The 17,318-nt window shown below is 41.1% G+C and overlaps 1 protein-coding gene across 5 annotated transcripts in view; it reads right to left on the bottom strand.

Moving 5' to 3' along the window:
* Positions 1-17,318, bottom strand: part of PIAS2 (protein inhibitor of activated STAT 2) — a 3,576,601-nt gene that overhangs the window by 574,271 nt on the left and 2,985,012 nt on the right. For all 5 annotated transcript variants that reach the window (XM_044082047.1, XM_044082063.1, XM_044082067.1 and 2 more), the window contains exon 11: positions 12,280-12,448. In XM_044082047.1, coding sequence (XP_043937982.1) covers positions 12,280-12,448 — 169 coding nt within the window. The remainder of the gene's footprint in view (positions 1-12,279; positions 12,449-17,318) is intronic.

Below are 17,318 nucleotides of genomic sequence, written 5' to 3'. Positions count from 1 at the left end.
CAATTGTCTCTGGGAAAGGATGGCTAACCGAAAGTATGTCTATATACTTAGAAAAACAACTGAGACCAGTAGTAGAATTAACATCATCTATTCTCAGGGATACTAAACAATTTCTTGAAACATTGTCTGTGTTGAATAATACTAAACATCTAACTGAGACTGACTACTTGGTAACCTTGGATAGTAAATCTCTGTTCACCAGCATTCCTAATGATATAGGAATAGATTATTTAAGGCTATATTTGATTAGGAAAGGGATACCCAGAGACCGTGTTATAAGAATTACTATGCTGCTTGAGTTGGTTCTTAATAATAATGTGTTTACGTTTGATGGGAAATATTTCCTACAAACAACTAGTGTGGCAATGGGCACACAATGTGCCAACTCTTATGCAAATATAGTTCTTGCATATTGGGAATATACATATGTTTTAGATAATGTTAATTTTTTACATTCTATCAAGTATTATAAAAGATTTGTGGATGACCTCTTTCTAGTTTGGGGAGGTGGTTTAGATACACTGAAAGATTTTATCACATATATTAATGGCACCACTAATTTCCTAGTATTTACTAGTAAGTTTTCTATGGACTTGATTGAGTTCCTGGATGTATTATTAACCAAAGAAGCAGAAGTAATACACACTGTGGTTTACAGGAAACCTTGTAGGAGGAATGCGTTTCTACATAGAGACAGCATGCATCCACCTCATATACATAAAAATGTGATAAGAAATCAGGCACTAAGATGCTCTAGACTAACTAGTAAAGATGAGAGTTATGGTATAGCTATAGGAAATATACAGAGAGATTTTTTAGAAAGGGGTTATCATAAAAAGGAAATTGAGAAGGTACATCAGATTGATCGTGGAACTGATGGATACCCCTATAGTGATAGGAACAGCAGTGTAGATGAGGCATTATATAAGAGAAGTAATAATACCAGGAAGAATAGGGTAACTATTCCATTTACCAATCAAAATAAAAAGATAACAAATGTTATTAAGAAGAATTGGAATATTTTAACGTTAGATGAAGATATTGGTGAAGTAGTGGGTCAACAACCGAGTTTTAGTTATAAAAATACTAAGTCTTTAAAAAGGCTATTATGCTATGAACACAATGAGGCAAGAAAACCTGTCTCTAACAAAAAGGGGACGTATCCTTGTTACAATTGTAACCAATGTCAATATATTTTGGGTACTAATACTTTTGAACATCCAGACACTCACATAACATATGTATTTGATTTCTATGCTAGCTGTACATCTAGGAACGTTGTATATCTTATCTAGGGGTCTGCCAGAAATGTGGTAGTTTCTATGTGGGAAAAACTAATAGAAGTTTAAGGGAAAGAATTCGAGAGCATATCTATGCTATAAACAAGGAGAATGAAACCAATGCTATTGCCAAACATGTATTACAAACTGACACCACGCATAAGTTCAAATTTTTAGTCCTAGAACTTATACATACCACAGAGAGACTAGGGAACGTGAATAATTTCACAGAGAAAGAAGAAAATAGATGGATAATTAGATTTCAAGCAGACATTAGGCATGGTTCAAATGACAGGGTCTCCTTGAAACCATTTCTCAAGGACAGACCCCTTAGACATTAATGGCCTGTAATATTTAATTAGTTTTTAATAGGTTTTTAAAAAAGGTATCTATATTGTGTTACTTAGAAACACATATATATACATATGTACTTTTTTATATATGTCTTTTTTATATGTTTTTTATAAATGTATAAAGTTTTCTGAGCAAGTTTATTCACATGATTAAGTGTAGTTTTGGATTTCAGTATATTTTGATGTTAATTAGTTTGTTAATGTCATTGGTCCTTATAGATGAGTAGACTATTTAAGCACTTACAGTGTATTTGATTTTAAAGTCTGAAGAAGCGTCATATGAGACGTGAAAGCGCTTACTGGTGAATAAAACTTATTGAATTTTGGAGGTTTGCTTTGATTGTCGTGGTGTGCCTTTCATTCTTTTTCTTTTCTACACATGTGCCCAAACTTTGGCTTCTGCTCTTATGCCCTCATTTCTTCGTCTGTCCCACAGTGTGCATCCTATCACCTTTCTCAGGCACTTCATTTCCATCACCTCTAGCTTCTTCAAATGTTCTGCCTTTACTGCCCAGGTTTCTTTACCATACAGTAGTACTGGTTGCACCACTGTCTTCTACACCTTACTTTTCAGCTTCTTTGCCATTCTTCTGTCATAGACTACACCTGATACTTTATGCCAATTGGCTACAGACCCTCTGATTCTAGCTTTGACCTCTTCTTTTAGACTACTGTTCTCCTCAACTACTCCTCCCAGATGCGTCAAGCTGTTTGCCTGTTCCACTATCTTCCCTTCTATCTGTATTCTCAGCTTCTTCTGATTTCTCCAATTTGCTGCCATTACCGCTGTCTTATCTGTGCTTAGTTTCATCCCATGTGTCTTCAGATTTGCATTCCATTCTCTTATCCTTTGCTGAAGTTCTAGCTCAGAGTCTGCATGTAATGCCACATCATCTGCATACAGCAACTTTGTTGATCTGTTCTATCTGACCTGTTTGCTAATGTAGTCCATCACCAGTATGAAAAGCAGCGGGCTCAGAGCTGAACCCTGATGTACACCCACACCCACTGGGAACCCCTCTGTGAGGCTGAACACTGTTCATACTTGAGTCACTGGGTCCTTGTACATAACCTGCACTAATTCTACCAATGCTTCTGGGACTTCAAACCACCGCAGTACTGCCCAGATCAGCTTTCTTGGGACCTTGTCATATGCTTTCTCCAAGTCTAGGAATGCCCAGCTGGACTCTCTCATCTCTAGCTTCTTCTCAAGTATCTGTCTCAATGCAAACATAGGGTCAATTGTGCTGCATCCTGATCTGAATCCAAACTGCTCATCTCCCATCTTACATTCTACTACTCTGCATATCCATTTATCAATCACCCTCTCCAGAACTTTCATGCAATGGGATAGGAGTTTGATGCCTCTGTACTGCCCACAGTTGTAGATGTCCCCTTTGTTCTTGTACACTGGCACGAGTATGCTTATTCTCCAGTCATCTGGAATACGCCTTTTTCTCCACACTGCTATTAGTACCCGCAAAATCATTTCTCCCCTATTTCACCCAGCATCTTTATCATATCTGCTGTGACCTCATCTGAGCCTGCTGCTTTCCCTGACTTCATCTTCCTTAGTGTTGCTCTTACTTCTTCTAGGGCGGGCTCTCCTCTTCTCTCATTGTAGGCCGTTTCTGGGGCAGTACAGCTTCTGTGGGGTTTTCTTCATTCAGAAGCTGCTGAAAATACTCCTTCCATCTGCCTTTGAGTTCATCTGGGCTGTTGAGTAGGTTGCTGCTGGCATCCCTTATGAAGGGTGTCTGACTATCTTCTTTATCTTTCTGTCTTTGCCTTGCAACCTGACATAGTTTCTTTGTGCCATTTACTGAGTCACTTTCCAGAAGTTGGTACAGTGCCTCTGATGTCCTATTCTTTGCTATTGCAACTTCTTTCTTAGCTTCTGTGTTAGCCAACCAGTAGTCCTTCCTAGCCTGGTCAGTCTTTACTGTCTCCCACTTCCTCCTGCACTCCTTTTTTCTTTTGATGACTTCCTGGACTTCTGCATTCCACCACCAGCTTTCCTTTTGTACCTTATTTCCATACCTGGCTCGGCCACATATCTTTTCTGTAGTCCTAACACATGCTGTTTTTTAGGCATTGCCATTCTTCTTCAACTCCACCTATTTCCTCCTGTTCTTGGGGTGCTAGAGCCCAGAGTAATTCCTTGAACTGTTGCACTTTCTCACCAGTCAGCTTCCAGGTCTTCAGCCTGGTCTCTGTTGACCTTACAGCCTTCTCTGACCACTGCTTGCAGCTGATTGTGGCAACTAGTGGTTTATGCTGTGGGGCGACTGTTTCACTAGGGATGACTTTGCAATCATGGATTCTGCCCCAGTGCCTTTTCCTTACTAGGAGGAAATCTACCAGAGTTGCATGTTGACTACTCTTGTATGTGATATTGTGATTGTCTCTCTTTCTGAACCATGTGTTGGCTACTATCAAGCCATTTGCCAAAGAGAGGTCTAGAATGGCTTCTCCTTCTTTATTCCTGTTGCCCCACCCATGTGGACCCAGGCATTCCTCATATCCTGTTCTGTCTGTCCCGATATGTGCATTCAAGTCACCCATTATCAACACCAATTGATGTTGTCCTGCTTTATCTAGTAGGTGATGAAGCACAACTGACCAGATATTTGCAGTGAGACAGACAGTTGAGAAGAAGCTAGAGATGAGGAAAGAGTCTAACTGGGCATTCCTAGACTTGCAGAAAACATATGACAAGGTCCCAAGAAAGATGATTTGGGCAGTACCTTGGTGGTTCAAAGTTCCAGAAACATTGGTAGAATTAGTACAGGCTATGTACAAGGATTCATTGACTCAAGTACGAACAGTGTTTGGTCTCATAGAGAGGTGTCTCAGTGGGTGTGCACCAGGGTTCAGCTCTGAAACCATTGCTGTTCATACTGTGATGGACTACATTAGCGAACAGGTCAGAGGGGACAGATCAACAAAGCTGCTGAATGCAGATGATATTACATTACAGGCAGACTCTGAGTAAGAAATTCAGCAAAGGATAGGGGAATGAAATGCAAAACTGAAGGCACATCGGATGAAACTAAGTACAGATAAGACAGTGGTAATGGCAGCAAACTGGGGAAATCAGAACAAGATGAGAACTGAGGTAGAATGGAAGATGGCCGAACAGGTTAATAGCTTCAAGTAGCTGGGAGGGGAAGTTGACGAGAAGGGAAGTCTGAGTAAACAGGTCAAAGATAGAATCAAAGGGCTGCAGTCAACTGTCAGAGTGTTAGGTGTAATGTATGACAGAAGAATGTCAAAGAAGCTGAAAAATAAACTGTACATAACAGTGGTGTGACCCGTACTACTGTATGATACAGAAACCTGGGCTGTAAAGGCAGAGCAGATGAGAAAGTTAGAGGTGATGGAAATGAAGTGCCTGAGAAGGGTGGTAGGATACACACTGTGGGACAGACTAAGAAATGAGGACATAAGAGCAGAAGCCAAACTAACTACAATTGCAGAAAAGATCAAAGAGAACAGATTACAGTGGTTTGGGCACATGTGCAGAAAATCAAAAGACAATCTGGTGAAGAAGATTTGGAACAGACAGGAAGAAGGCAAGAGGAAATGAGGGTGTCCAGCAAAGAGGTGGATGGATTGTGTGAAAGAAGATCTACGACAGTTAGGCATAAGTGCTGAAGGAGACAGGAGTGTGGTACTGAACTGACAGAGATGACGACAGTGACCATGACACCCCGACCCCATGTAGAAAAAAAAATGGGCTGATGATTCCGATGATTCTGAATCCATGCTGACTTTTGAAATCACTTTATTTTTCCTGTATAATCTGGCTAGAGGAATCATCAAGACAGTGAAAGCCGTGTATCCCAAAATCCTGAGTTACTCCCTTGCTGAAACTGGCTGTGACAAAAAAAAGGTTTATCTGGAAAAAGATAAGCCATTACTAGAGATGTGTCGAAAAGGCAACCCAGAAATGTGATTCTGTGGGAAGGAATAAGAAATGACTTCTCCAGAATGAGATGAAAACCTAGGTTTTGAAACATACACTTGACATCTATCAGAGACCCGTAACAGTTTTAAAGAGAACCTTAAAATAAGGTAATTGTCAAAATATGGAAAAAGTGAGTCTGCAAAAAGCCATTATTGGTGCTTCACCATCTTGTGAAAACCATTGGAGACATGTAAAGGAACTACTGGAACCAGACATTTTGTGAACACTCTGGCAGCAATATAAAAGCCAAAGGTCAATAAATATACTTCATGTGTCCCTTTGCTATGGGAATATGGAAGCAAGTTTCCTCGAGCTCTGTGGTGACTATATAAGCTCATGGAGAAACCATGGGTAAGAGATTCTGAAAAGTCAACATTTTGAATTTGGTGATGACCAGGAACTGGTTTAGTCTTTATAAATCTACAAATGTTCTCCAAGACGCTTCTTTCCTTGGTGCTAGCAACAGTCTTGAGCAGTAACCTGTTCTTATTCCTCTTGTGGGTACTGGGTCTATGGAGTCATGTTCCATTAACAACTTGACATGAACTGGAGTCTTTCTGAGCTGGCCACTGGGGACAAATGGGCTATCTACAGGTTTTGAAAATGGAAAGACAGCAAACATCAATTTGTATCTTTTTCTTATGATGTGGAGGATCCATTTGTCCTGGGTTATGTCTTGCCAGCTGTTTAGATAAAGGGAAAGTCTGCCTCCTAGCTTTGATGGAAGGGGAGTGGGCTGGATTGGAGTGGGGCTTATAGGAAGGGGGGCATGGAGATATTTGACTGAGTCATGGCTGCTCCCTGCAGAACTCCCTGGGGTGGGGTCTGCTAAGTCTGGATGCTTGATCAGCTTTCCATCTTCTTCTTGGTCTGTGTGTTCTGTCTCTCCTGGTCCTCCCTCCCTCTTTATCTAGCCTGGGAAATAGGAAAGGACCAAGGCTTAGTAGGATAATTCCTACTGAACCTCAGAGGCTGTACCTGCAGAAAGAAAATTCTTAACAGTCTGAAGTGATTTAGCCTTGTCCTCCAGTTTTTTAAATACTGCATGTGCCTTGAGTTGAAGAAAGTTCTTGTCAACATGTGCAACCCAGGATTTCTGATTTAAAATGATCAGGAAGGGACTACTCTCTTAACCATGCATGACACCCAATTACAAACCCAGAAGCCACTGTCCTGCTTGATGCTTCCAAAGTATCAAAGCCAAAATGCTAAGAATGTTTTGCAACCTGAGAAGAGGAGTTGCAGAGTTGTAATAATTCTTTCTGGAAGGCTCTGTCTTCCACTCCCTCCAGTTTTAGCTTCATCCAATCCAGGAAGGATTCCTGGAATGTGAACATTTGGAGCTGGCAATTTAAAGCCCTCACAACCAGGGTAACTGACATATACATTTTTTGCTAAATCCATCTAGAGTTTTACCCTCTTTTTTATTAGGCAAGGTGCTCCTTGAGGGACTGCATTTTGCTCCCATGAGTTCTGAGAAGACTGCCTCAGGATATTCTACAAAATACTTTAACAGGTGCGTGTCAGAATCCATGACTCTGTAGAAGTGGTCTGGTTTCCTGTGGGCATGTGGTTGGGAGTTAGGCTGCAGAGTATGGGATAACACTGTCCACAACCTCTAGAACTGGAGGCACAGGTTTTTCTCACTCATTTCTTAGAATTAGGGTAATCCTGAGCTACCAAAATGAAGAACTCCCTCAATCTTGTGGAGGGACTCTCCCAAAGAAAAGTCCTTAGGTGGTGAGACTGAGGCAAGATTATCATCTGACACAGTATCAAACATGTGACCCTGAGGATATTTGTTCCACGTCAACTCACCTACATCTGAGTCTTGGGTATTAGTAGATTCCTGGGACATGATCACTCTTCTACTTGACAGGAAACATTCTTGGAGCAGGGGGCCTACCAGGGCTCAGCTGTTGGGATCTCATAAAAAAACATGAGATTCTCAGCTAACCTGACTAGATCCTGTGGGTCCGGCCTGAAGTGACTGAGACCCAGAAGGCCTAAACTAAGGCAAACAAGCAGACTTTTACTGTTTGGCTTTGGGCCTGATCTTCGGTCTGTCACTGACTGTCAGGCCAGGCAGAGGGCAAATGGCTCTGGATTTCTCTCTGATACTGGGGATTCCATCCTCCCCATTGGTAGGTCTTGAATGGGAGTCAGAAGCAGGAGTCTGGGGTGTTATTCCAGACCTATCCAATGCCTTAAGTCCTTCAGCCCATGCGAACATCGAGGTGGCTGAGTGGTGGATTCCAAAAGGGTCTCTATGGAGACTACGGCTGCACATTCTGTTATCAGAGGGAATTGTGACCATGTCTCTTCTCTTTCAATAATCACGAGCTTGGAAGGACTAACAGAGAGATGGACTGTTGCCAATATCATGACTGCATTCAAATGCTTCTTTTTTTGACGAAACTCTGACTCAACATGAATGGCAAACACCATATCACACGTGGGCCTCCAATAATCTTTCTCTTAGAACTTCTCAAGCAATTCTACCTTACACTTAATATTTTGCGAATGAAAAAAGTACACTGAGTACAGTTGGGCACATCGTACTTTGGACCCGAGGAAAACACGCAGAGAGTGTGGAAGTCCCGGATCTATATTATAACATCGAAGTCTTAAAACTTTGAATATTATAATATCGAACCCTATTCAGCGAACACTTGAAATAGCGAAGCTACAGAACACCAAATACTTTCCCAGGGAAAGTATTTGGTGGGCCATTTCTGCAGCTTCGCTATTTCCTCGACTGTGGAGCGAAGGTTATGGACCGGGTTAAGGTAAGTGTGCGAATGAAGGTGTGTGCGCGATAGGAACCTTAGGGTTAGGGAGCGGATAAGGTGAGTGTGCGATAGGGAATTTAGGGTTAGGGAGCGGGTAAGGTGAGTGTGCGATTGTTAGGGACCTTAGGGTTAGGGTTGGGTTAAGGTACGTGGATAGCTAGTGGTGTATGTCTGGTTTAGTGTAGGGTTTTGTGAAGTGCATGGGTGTGGATTATTTATTTTGGTGTGCTTGTGTTGTGTGTATGTTTGTCGGAACAGCTAATTTCTTCCCTGGGAAAAAAATTTGCTATTCTGACTGTTCGGTTTTCTTGTGTTTCGATCAAATGGGTTCGATATTATAACATTCAAAGTTTTACGACTTCGATGTTATAATATAGACCCGAAAGTCCCAAGTGAGGGATTTGTTTCCACAGTCTAAAAAAAATTCATCTTAACCACTGACCTCAAACAGTAATACTACAAGAAAACAAAGGTGCCCAGTGGGGTACTTAGCTTTAGGTATTCTGTCTCTGGCTTCAGACTGACCAACATACATTATATGAAAGATGTACTGGGCTTTGACGGCAAGAACAAATTGAGAAAAGGGCTCCAGCTGATGATCCTTATACGTGGACATGCTAACAGAGGATAGGGCATCCAACGGGAACAAACTCTCTGATATTCAGGACAACCAAGGGCTTCCACAGAAGGACACTGAGTTATTACTGCAACACTGGAACATTACGAACATCCCCTAGGTTTGGATAAAGAGAGTTCTACTGCCACTTGCATCCATTCTAGACAATTTCCAACACTCAAGAGTCTGTTGTGACTGGATTCCAAAGAGGAAGAAAAAGAGAGAGACTACTGCCTGCAAAGTTTAGAGACCAGACAGGGTGGGGAGAGGAGGGGACTGGAAGAGGAACACAGGCAGGCATTTTTTTTACTACCTTTGAACCTAGACAGAACCCCCTTTTTTCTTTGAAATGCTCTATCAATGTTTCTTGTACTGTTTTTCCCAGACATTTGTTGGAATTGTCAATAACGATTTCTGTAGAAGGGCTTAAGACTGGAAGAGTAATTTCTATTTTTCCTAGGAATAGCAGACTGAATAATCTGTTTGACCTATGGGGTGAATCTGTCCATCTCATCAAATCTTTAGAAAACGTCAGATAAAGTACTAAACAGTACTTCCTTGTTCAATACAGCATTTAGAATGTGTGCCTAGATATCCTCAGGCATGTTTTGAGATTTATCATAAATGATCCACTTGCAGATGCTCAGGATACTGCAAAAGCAGCATCAAATGAACATTTTAAAGAAAGCTTAATTATCAGAGTTAAAGAAGAAATCATAATGAGTTGGGAAGATTTAATGTCTGCTGACTGTAAATACATAAGTACCTTGCTCATGTTAGAAAATGATTTTAGCAGATATTCTGCCATGTAAGCCAGACATTGACAGTCGAAAAAGGAAGCGTAGATGAAATATAAACTTTCCTCCCAAATCTGTCATCAGGTCTTCCAAACTTATCAGACGGTAAATGATTACTAGCAGTAAGATATTTAGAACTAGCATCCTTGGCTATGGAAATCACAGACGGATAAGCCACGGAATGCAAAAAAGGAATCTGGGGTTTGTGGCACTTAATAAAGCCTGTCAGGCTTATTGTGTGCAAAGGGCTGACTATCAGGTGAAGGACATACTGCATTAAAGGCATTCTCCAAAGCACATATTATAGGAGGGACAATGGCTTGGGGTCTGTACTTGCAAAAGAGAAGAGTATCTTTTTTGGGTCTCAGAAATTTTTTTTTTTTACACCAGAAGAGTTCTTTCAATCTATCAGTGGTGTCTGAAAATAAAAATTATTCTACTGGAGAATCTGAATAAATATTTTCTTCAGATTCTGATTTTAATAAATCAGGGGAGACATCTGGGAGGCATAGGCCAGTCTCTAAGATCTCAGACTAGAAGTCACTAAAAGAAGCAGATGGAGGCCTCTTTCTTTTTCTGGAAGAAGAAAGAGGGGCAGACTGCAAAGACTGCAAGGCCTTAAAAAGTCCTTTAGCAAAAGAATACCATTCCTCTTTATTATCTTTAAAAGATGGAGCCGAAGTAGGAGAGATATGCTTTGTGTTTTTTTACTTTTCATTTTAGGAATTTCCAAAGCCAAATTACAAATTGTTTTGGAAGTATGGAGCTCAACATGGGAGCTCAGTACCTCTTCTCTCTTCCAGCATGGTTCTCACCTTCTCAAGGGTAAGTACACTGCCATCCCTAGGAGCAGCATCTGAGGAGTTGGAAGGAGAAGGATGGTCCGAGGTCTCTGAAATGTCCATGGTGGAGTCATCCCTCGAGTATGGGGAAGACAGGGTAAAGGAGAAGCCACTTCAGGTACCTCTCTAACATTTTTCCTTTTCTTGGGAACCAGAGGTATCAGCGCCAGAATCCAAAGCCAATTCTGTTAAAGCTATGAGCTGCTGGTTCTTGAGATAAATTTTAATGGAGCTGTGCCTACTTCTAGGAGCTTTCAGTGTAAAAGATAAACAAATACTACATGACCAAACACTGTGCGACTTCTCTAAACAAGCAAGCAGTGTGAGAATCATTGTAATGCATTTGTGTTCTACAAAGACACTTCCCTTTTCATCTCAATGTAAGCAAGAGTAACAACTTTCTCATAAAAAATGGAAGGAAGGTCCCCTAATTGGTACTTATCTGCCCCAAAGAGTGAACAAGCAGAACTCCAAACCAATGAAGACAAAGGGAAGGCAGACTGTAACTGAAATCTTCAACACAAGAAAATTCTAAATTTTGGTACCTGCATATCTCATTTTAAACCAGCACACCCATGAGCTTCTGCAGATGTATGGCGTACGTGGAAAGCACTCCAAAGCTTTTGTATACTACTACATTCAATCTTTTTTGACAGCTTTACGAAATGAGAGCAGAGGCATTTTCCTAGTAATGGTCAACATGCTGATCCAACAGGAGCCATCTTTTTTGTCTGCCTTTTTAGTATTTTAATTTGCAAGGGGGATACTTGGTGCAGGGGGCAATGGGACAGCAGCCTCCTCTTACTAACAGAATTAATGATCTATCTCTGTGTAACTATCTCTGAATCTTATGCATCAGTTTAACTACCGTCTATCAATCTAAACAAACACAATGAAGTACATGGGGAGAAATGTATTTGTTCTACCTACCCGTTTACCTAGCTATATAGTTTCATAAGTGGTTATTAAGCTAACGACCACAAAGGTATTTTTAAGCCTAACCATGCATCCCAAATCTTTGACAAGTTCTGATACCCTTGATAAGTGTAAGCATGAGCCTGGGAGATTAACCATGTAAAGGTTACCTGTGTCCATTAGAGACATAGGCATAGACATGTCTGAATAAGTTAAAAAAAAATAACCCCGGATCACATGATGTTAAGAAAGTAAAACATCAAGATGGCCACCAAGCCACATATGACTGTGCCAGTAACCACATCCCTGCTGTTCTACATGTGCACTTACATGAGGCCTAGTGTTCCCCAATATAGCAAACCTTCTCAGTTCCACATCTCACACATCACACAAACAAACACACACACAAATGTATCCACACAAGAGAATGTACTCGCACTCTACAAAACGTCCTGTGATGCACATTATATCATAGCAGCCTTGTTTGCTGCCTGCATCACTAGATAGAGGCACATTAGTCTTCTCTCATATCTCTGGGATTACTGTGGGAAAAGCTGAAATCTTGTGCCTTTACATACTATGACTTCTCAAGTATCTGCTAGATAAAAGGATGTCATGTACAATGCACATATTACTCATCAACTAAATTAAATACCATTCAGAAAAAAATATGACACATCAAATAAAGCATTTACATAAGAATGTATTTCTAACCCTTTTGCGGGGCCTTCCTCTGATCCGGGTAGGTATACACACATTTTTTTTGATGAAGGCTCTTGCTCTTCATCAGAAGAGCTTTCCACTGTCAAATCAATCAAGTCAACTTTGTTACTGTTGCTTAATTCGCTTGTCACAGACAAACAAGGCTTGCAAATACTGGAACCTACAAAATAAGGAAAAAAATATATGACTTGGTCACTTAAAAAGATAAGAAAACAATGTCTTGTCTATACTACATTTAACAGTTCTCCTAATAACAAAGGTAAATGACTCTGCTGAAAAGTACAGTATAAAGCTAATTTTATAGCTAATGAGTTAGAATGATGGGGGTCACATTACAAAATTCTGTAGAGAACTACTGTATTTTAGTTCATGTACCCATTTAATGACATCACAAAGAGGAAAATAAACAGCACATGCACCTGAAATATTTTACCACTTGCAAAATATGGCTAAAACACAATTATGTAATAGATGAATACTAATTACAGTTGTGTGAGATACTCATCAAAGTAGTAGATAAGAAATCATTTTAAGTCTTGCAGGCAGAGCTAAAGTATTACCCCCTTTAAGCAGGCGGCTAAATCACTTGGCTAAAATTTCAAAAGCAGGAGGTACGTCCCTTGCATAGCACATACTTCTCAACTGTACAGATTTTCGCAGAATGTCCAGATTTTTGCCATATATTTTTGGACCATTTTTCATAAAATTGTGTTTTTCTGGCAAATTAGTGGCAAATCATTAAAGACTGATGTTAGAGAATAATGACAGAAATTTGAGTTTAAGACTTCATACCCTTCAGAAAATTCATTCTAATGTAAATCTGTTATTCTATCAACTTTCTAAGTTGGTAAGAGCAATACTTAAAAATTGTCCCTATTTTTCTTGCAGTCATATGAAAGCTAAAAAAATTGTCCCTATTTTGGGCCTTTGTCCCACTTTTATTTATAGCTCTTTCCAGATTTCTTGCTCTAAGAGGTTGAGAGGTATTAGCGTACTTGCAATGACAACACACAACAGTAAGGAACAGTGATTTTCCATTTTTATGGGAAAATACCAGTGAATCCCAAATTCTGATTATATGAGTATTAGAAAAACATGGAATGTACACATGGTTTGGCATTTTAGGCCAGGCCATTCAAATACCCACATCCACACCTGTATTTCTTCTAATTTTTACGACCAATAATGTTATCAGCTGTCTTTTGAGTTTTTTACACGTGGATACATGGAACCCATTGTACGGTTGCATATTATATATGTTTATGTGTGTGTGTGTGTGTGTTTTATATATACATATATAGAGAGAGTGAGACAGATATATATACACATACACACACACGTGTGTGTGCATACATTTTATATATATATGTATATGTGTGTGTGTATATAGATATATATATATATATATATATATATATATATATATATACATACAGATATATATGGGAATACTTAATTTTGACGACTTTAACTTTGCTCAAAATTGAGGTATTCCAGCTACAAGTTTTCCCTCAGTAGCACTTGTGTTATCATCTAGTAGTACTACTCGTAGACATCCTCCCTTTACCCTCTTAGCTCTTTCAGTTTCTGACAAATACGGATGGACAATTTCCTACATTTTCTCCTGCCAGTCTGGTCGATATAGGCATCCTGAGACAGTGTAGCAACTGCATCATGTACACGGCCACCCTCTACTACTGCCACCTAAAAACACAATTTGTGAGAGATGCAAATACATCAAGCACTTGGTGTCATTGCTGTCTCTCCCACAAACCAGTATATCTGGCACTGAGAAGGTTGGCAAATGAACACCACACCTCAAACACCACCCACACCTATACAACACACTCCCACATATGCAGAGGCCCTCAACAAAAGCATACTCAAACAAAAGAGACCTCAGAGGCATAAACGCACGCAAACTCCACTACCCACCATGCCACACATAGTCCACACACCTCTCTCTCACAGCCACTAAGGCTTAAAAATAAACCAAACATATTTGTCATAGGAGTCTCCATTGTGAGACACACATGTGCCCCTCAACAAGCTGGATAAGGAGAAAGTCATGGTTAGTTGCTAGTCGGTGCCAGAATCCACCATATCACCAATGTATTCAAGTCTCTCAATAGGTACTGTTATGACTCGGTCATAGTCCATGCTGGAGTGAATGACTTGAGATGTACCTCCTTGGACTACATGAAGAGAGAGATGATTGAGCTCATGGAGTATGTGTCCCAGGCAGGTATGTCCCTAGCCTTAAGCAGCATTCTACCGTCACCCAGAAAGATGCCTCAATACAAACAGAAAATGACTGATTTTAACAACTGGCTTAGTTTCTAGTGTCATTCAAATGGGATCCAGTACCTGACAGCCTAGGATGATATGAATGACAAGCTACGATGCTTTGCCAGAGATGGCCTGCATTTGTCTCCCTTGGGCTTCAAGCTCCTGGCAAAGGCTCTTGCCATGAGGTCAAAACTACAAACATGAATATTTCATCAAAACGTAAATTACAGGTTATGCTGCTAAACCCTAGGAGTCTGAACATTAAACTGCACTCATTGCAAGCATTCTTAACCCTGGAAGAGGCAGACATTTGTGCAGTCACAGAAACCTGGTTCAAAGCTGCAGACAGCTCTCCAGCAATACCAGGTTACTCATCCTATCATTCATTCTGACCCCAAGCCATGGGCAGCAAAACAAAAGGAGGTGGAGTTGGAATATATATAAAAGGCATACACATCTCTAGGCTGGTCAAAAGGTATGATGCACAGGAAATACTCCAGGTGCAGTTAACAACTGACAAGACCACTATTCAAATTATAGCTAGCTAAAGGCCTCCAACTTTGAATCAAGATGCCCACTCCACCTATCTCGACCTCTTCAAATCTATCAAGATTCAACTCTTTACCCTGATCCTGGAGGACTTTAACTATCCAACCATAGTTTGGAAGAAATACTCATGCTAAAACACAAATGTCAAGAGATTCCTTGATTTCATCAATGCAAATGCCATGGACCAGTTGAGTGACACCCCCACAAGAGGTGAAAATATCATGGACTTGGTATTAACATGCGTAACCACTGCAGCATCCCTACAGTGTCATCATCCCGAGTAAGATCCGACCACAAAGCAGTCACTTTTGAAGTCACCATCTCCCCCAACCCCCCCCCCCTCCCAGCTAGGGTAAAAAAAAAAACTTCTCCAAAGCTGATTACAACCTCCTAAGGGAAGGTATAAACAGCTTCACAGCCCCCTCCCCCTCCATAGAAACTGGCACATATGTCCAAACGTACACTAAAATACTATTTGAGCATTTATATAGCTGCATCGAATCAGGAATACCAGACAGGACGAAATCATCCTCCTCAAGGAAGAGTAAACCTGTCTGGTGGACATCTGCAATAAATAAACTCTATAATAAAAAGGAAAAAAATTGTTGTCCAGGACCAAGAAGGAACAGGTGTCAAATTGGAAGCAATCTCTCTCCTTAGCCTGAACAAGCAAATAAGAGCACTAGTGAAATCCTCCAAAGCAAATTTTGAGTCCAAACTGGCTAAATCTACTCAAGACAATCGTAAGGCTTTCTTCACATATGTCTGCATTCTCAAGGGAAGCACCCAGATCTGCTCAAAACTGGTGGTCAAAGACACCACATACACAAACCCTGTAGATATAACCGACCTACTGGCAGACAGGTTCAGTGAAAACTTCACTACTCTGTCCCCCATCAGTAAAACAGGACATCCCCAGTACTTGCCCCCCTCCCCTTATCTCTAGGGAGCAAGTCATCACTGCCCTCTCAAAGGGAAAAAATACAGCCTCCACGGGACCCGATAAAATCCCAGGCTGCATCCTACATGAACTCAAGCAGGAACTTGCAGCATCATTAGGCACCCTATTCAACCAAAGCCCGAGTACTGGCTTCATCCCAGCCGAGTGGAGGACAGCTACTGTCATCTCTCTGCACAAAGGTGGAGCATCCACCGATCCAGGAAATTACAGACGCATCAGCCTAACTAGCCTGATCTGCAAGGCCATGGAGCATGTTATCATGGACCTCATTAACAAGGACATTGGCAACCTCCAGACACTTGATCCCACACAGTTTGGTTTTGTCAGGGGGAGGTCATGCCTGTAAACTTTAGTTGAATTTTTTGAGACAGTCACTAAGGCCACAGACGAGGGGAAGACAGTGGACACCACATACCTGACCTGGCCAAGGCTTTCGATACTATTTCCCACTCAGGGATAACAGATAAACTATCTCAACTAGGCATCAATCCATATGTTACCAGATGGGTAGCAAACTGGCTCACTGATAGAATGCACCTAGTCAAAACAGGGGAGCTACCTCAAGTAGTGGACACGTAACAAGCGGTGTACTCCAGGGATCGGACTTGGGGCCTCTGCTGTTAGGGAAATACTTCTCAGAGGTGCAGGCCAAATCTAGTGGGCTAGGGCTGACCAAGTTTGCAGATGACTGCAAGCTGGGTGCTGTCATCAATTCCCCTAGTGAAGTGGACATCCTCCAAGAGGATCTCACCCAAACAAATGACTGATGCCAGAACCATGGCTTCAAACTGAATGCCAAAAAATCCATCATCATTCCTTTTGGACAGAATGATGTCCCCAAAAATTATCACACTGATAATAAGGCACTAAGCATGCAATCAGTAGTGAGGGACTTGGGAACCCAGGTTGATAGCAAACTGACTTTTGACCACCATATTGCCTCCATTGTACGGAAAGCTTTCTACATGGCCCACTTCATTAGTAAGGGCATCTCATCCAGGAACAAGGTGGTCATAACACCCCTGTATTCTTCCCTCATAAGACTGATAATTGAATACAATACTCCTTTCAGCATGTACCTCACAAAGCACATGCAGCAGCTGGAGAGACCACAGAGATTCCTCACCCAGAGAATCCAGGGCCTCAAACATCTACCCTAAACAGATAGGCTAAATGCCCTATCCCTCTACTCAGTCTCCTAAAGACTCCTCAGAGGTGACCTCTGTCTGGC

Source organism: Protopterus annectens, chromosome 1.part1 (assembly GCF_019279795.1).
Source record: "Protopterus annectens isolate FY-2018-M chromosome 1.part1, PAN1.0, whole genome shotgun sequence".
Classification (NCBI taxonomy): domain Eukaryota; kingdom Metazoa; phylum Chordata; order Ceratodontiformes; family Protopteridae; genus Protopterus; species Protopterus annectens.
This window is presented reverse-complemented; position numbering and strand designations above follow the sequence as displayed.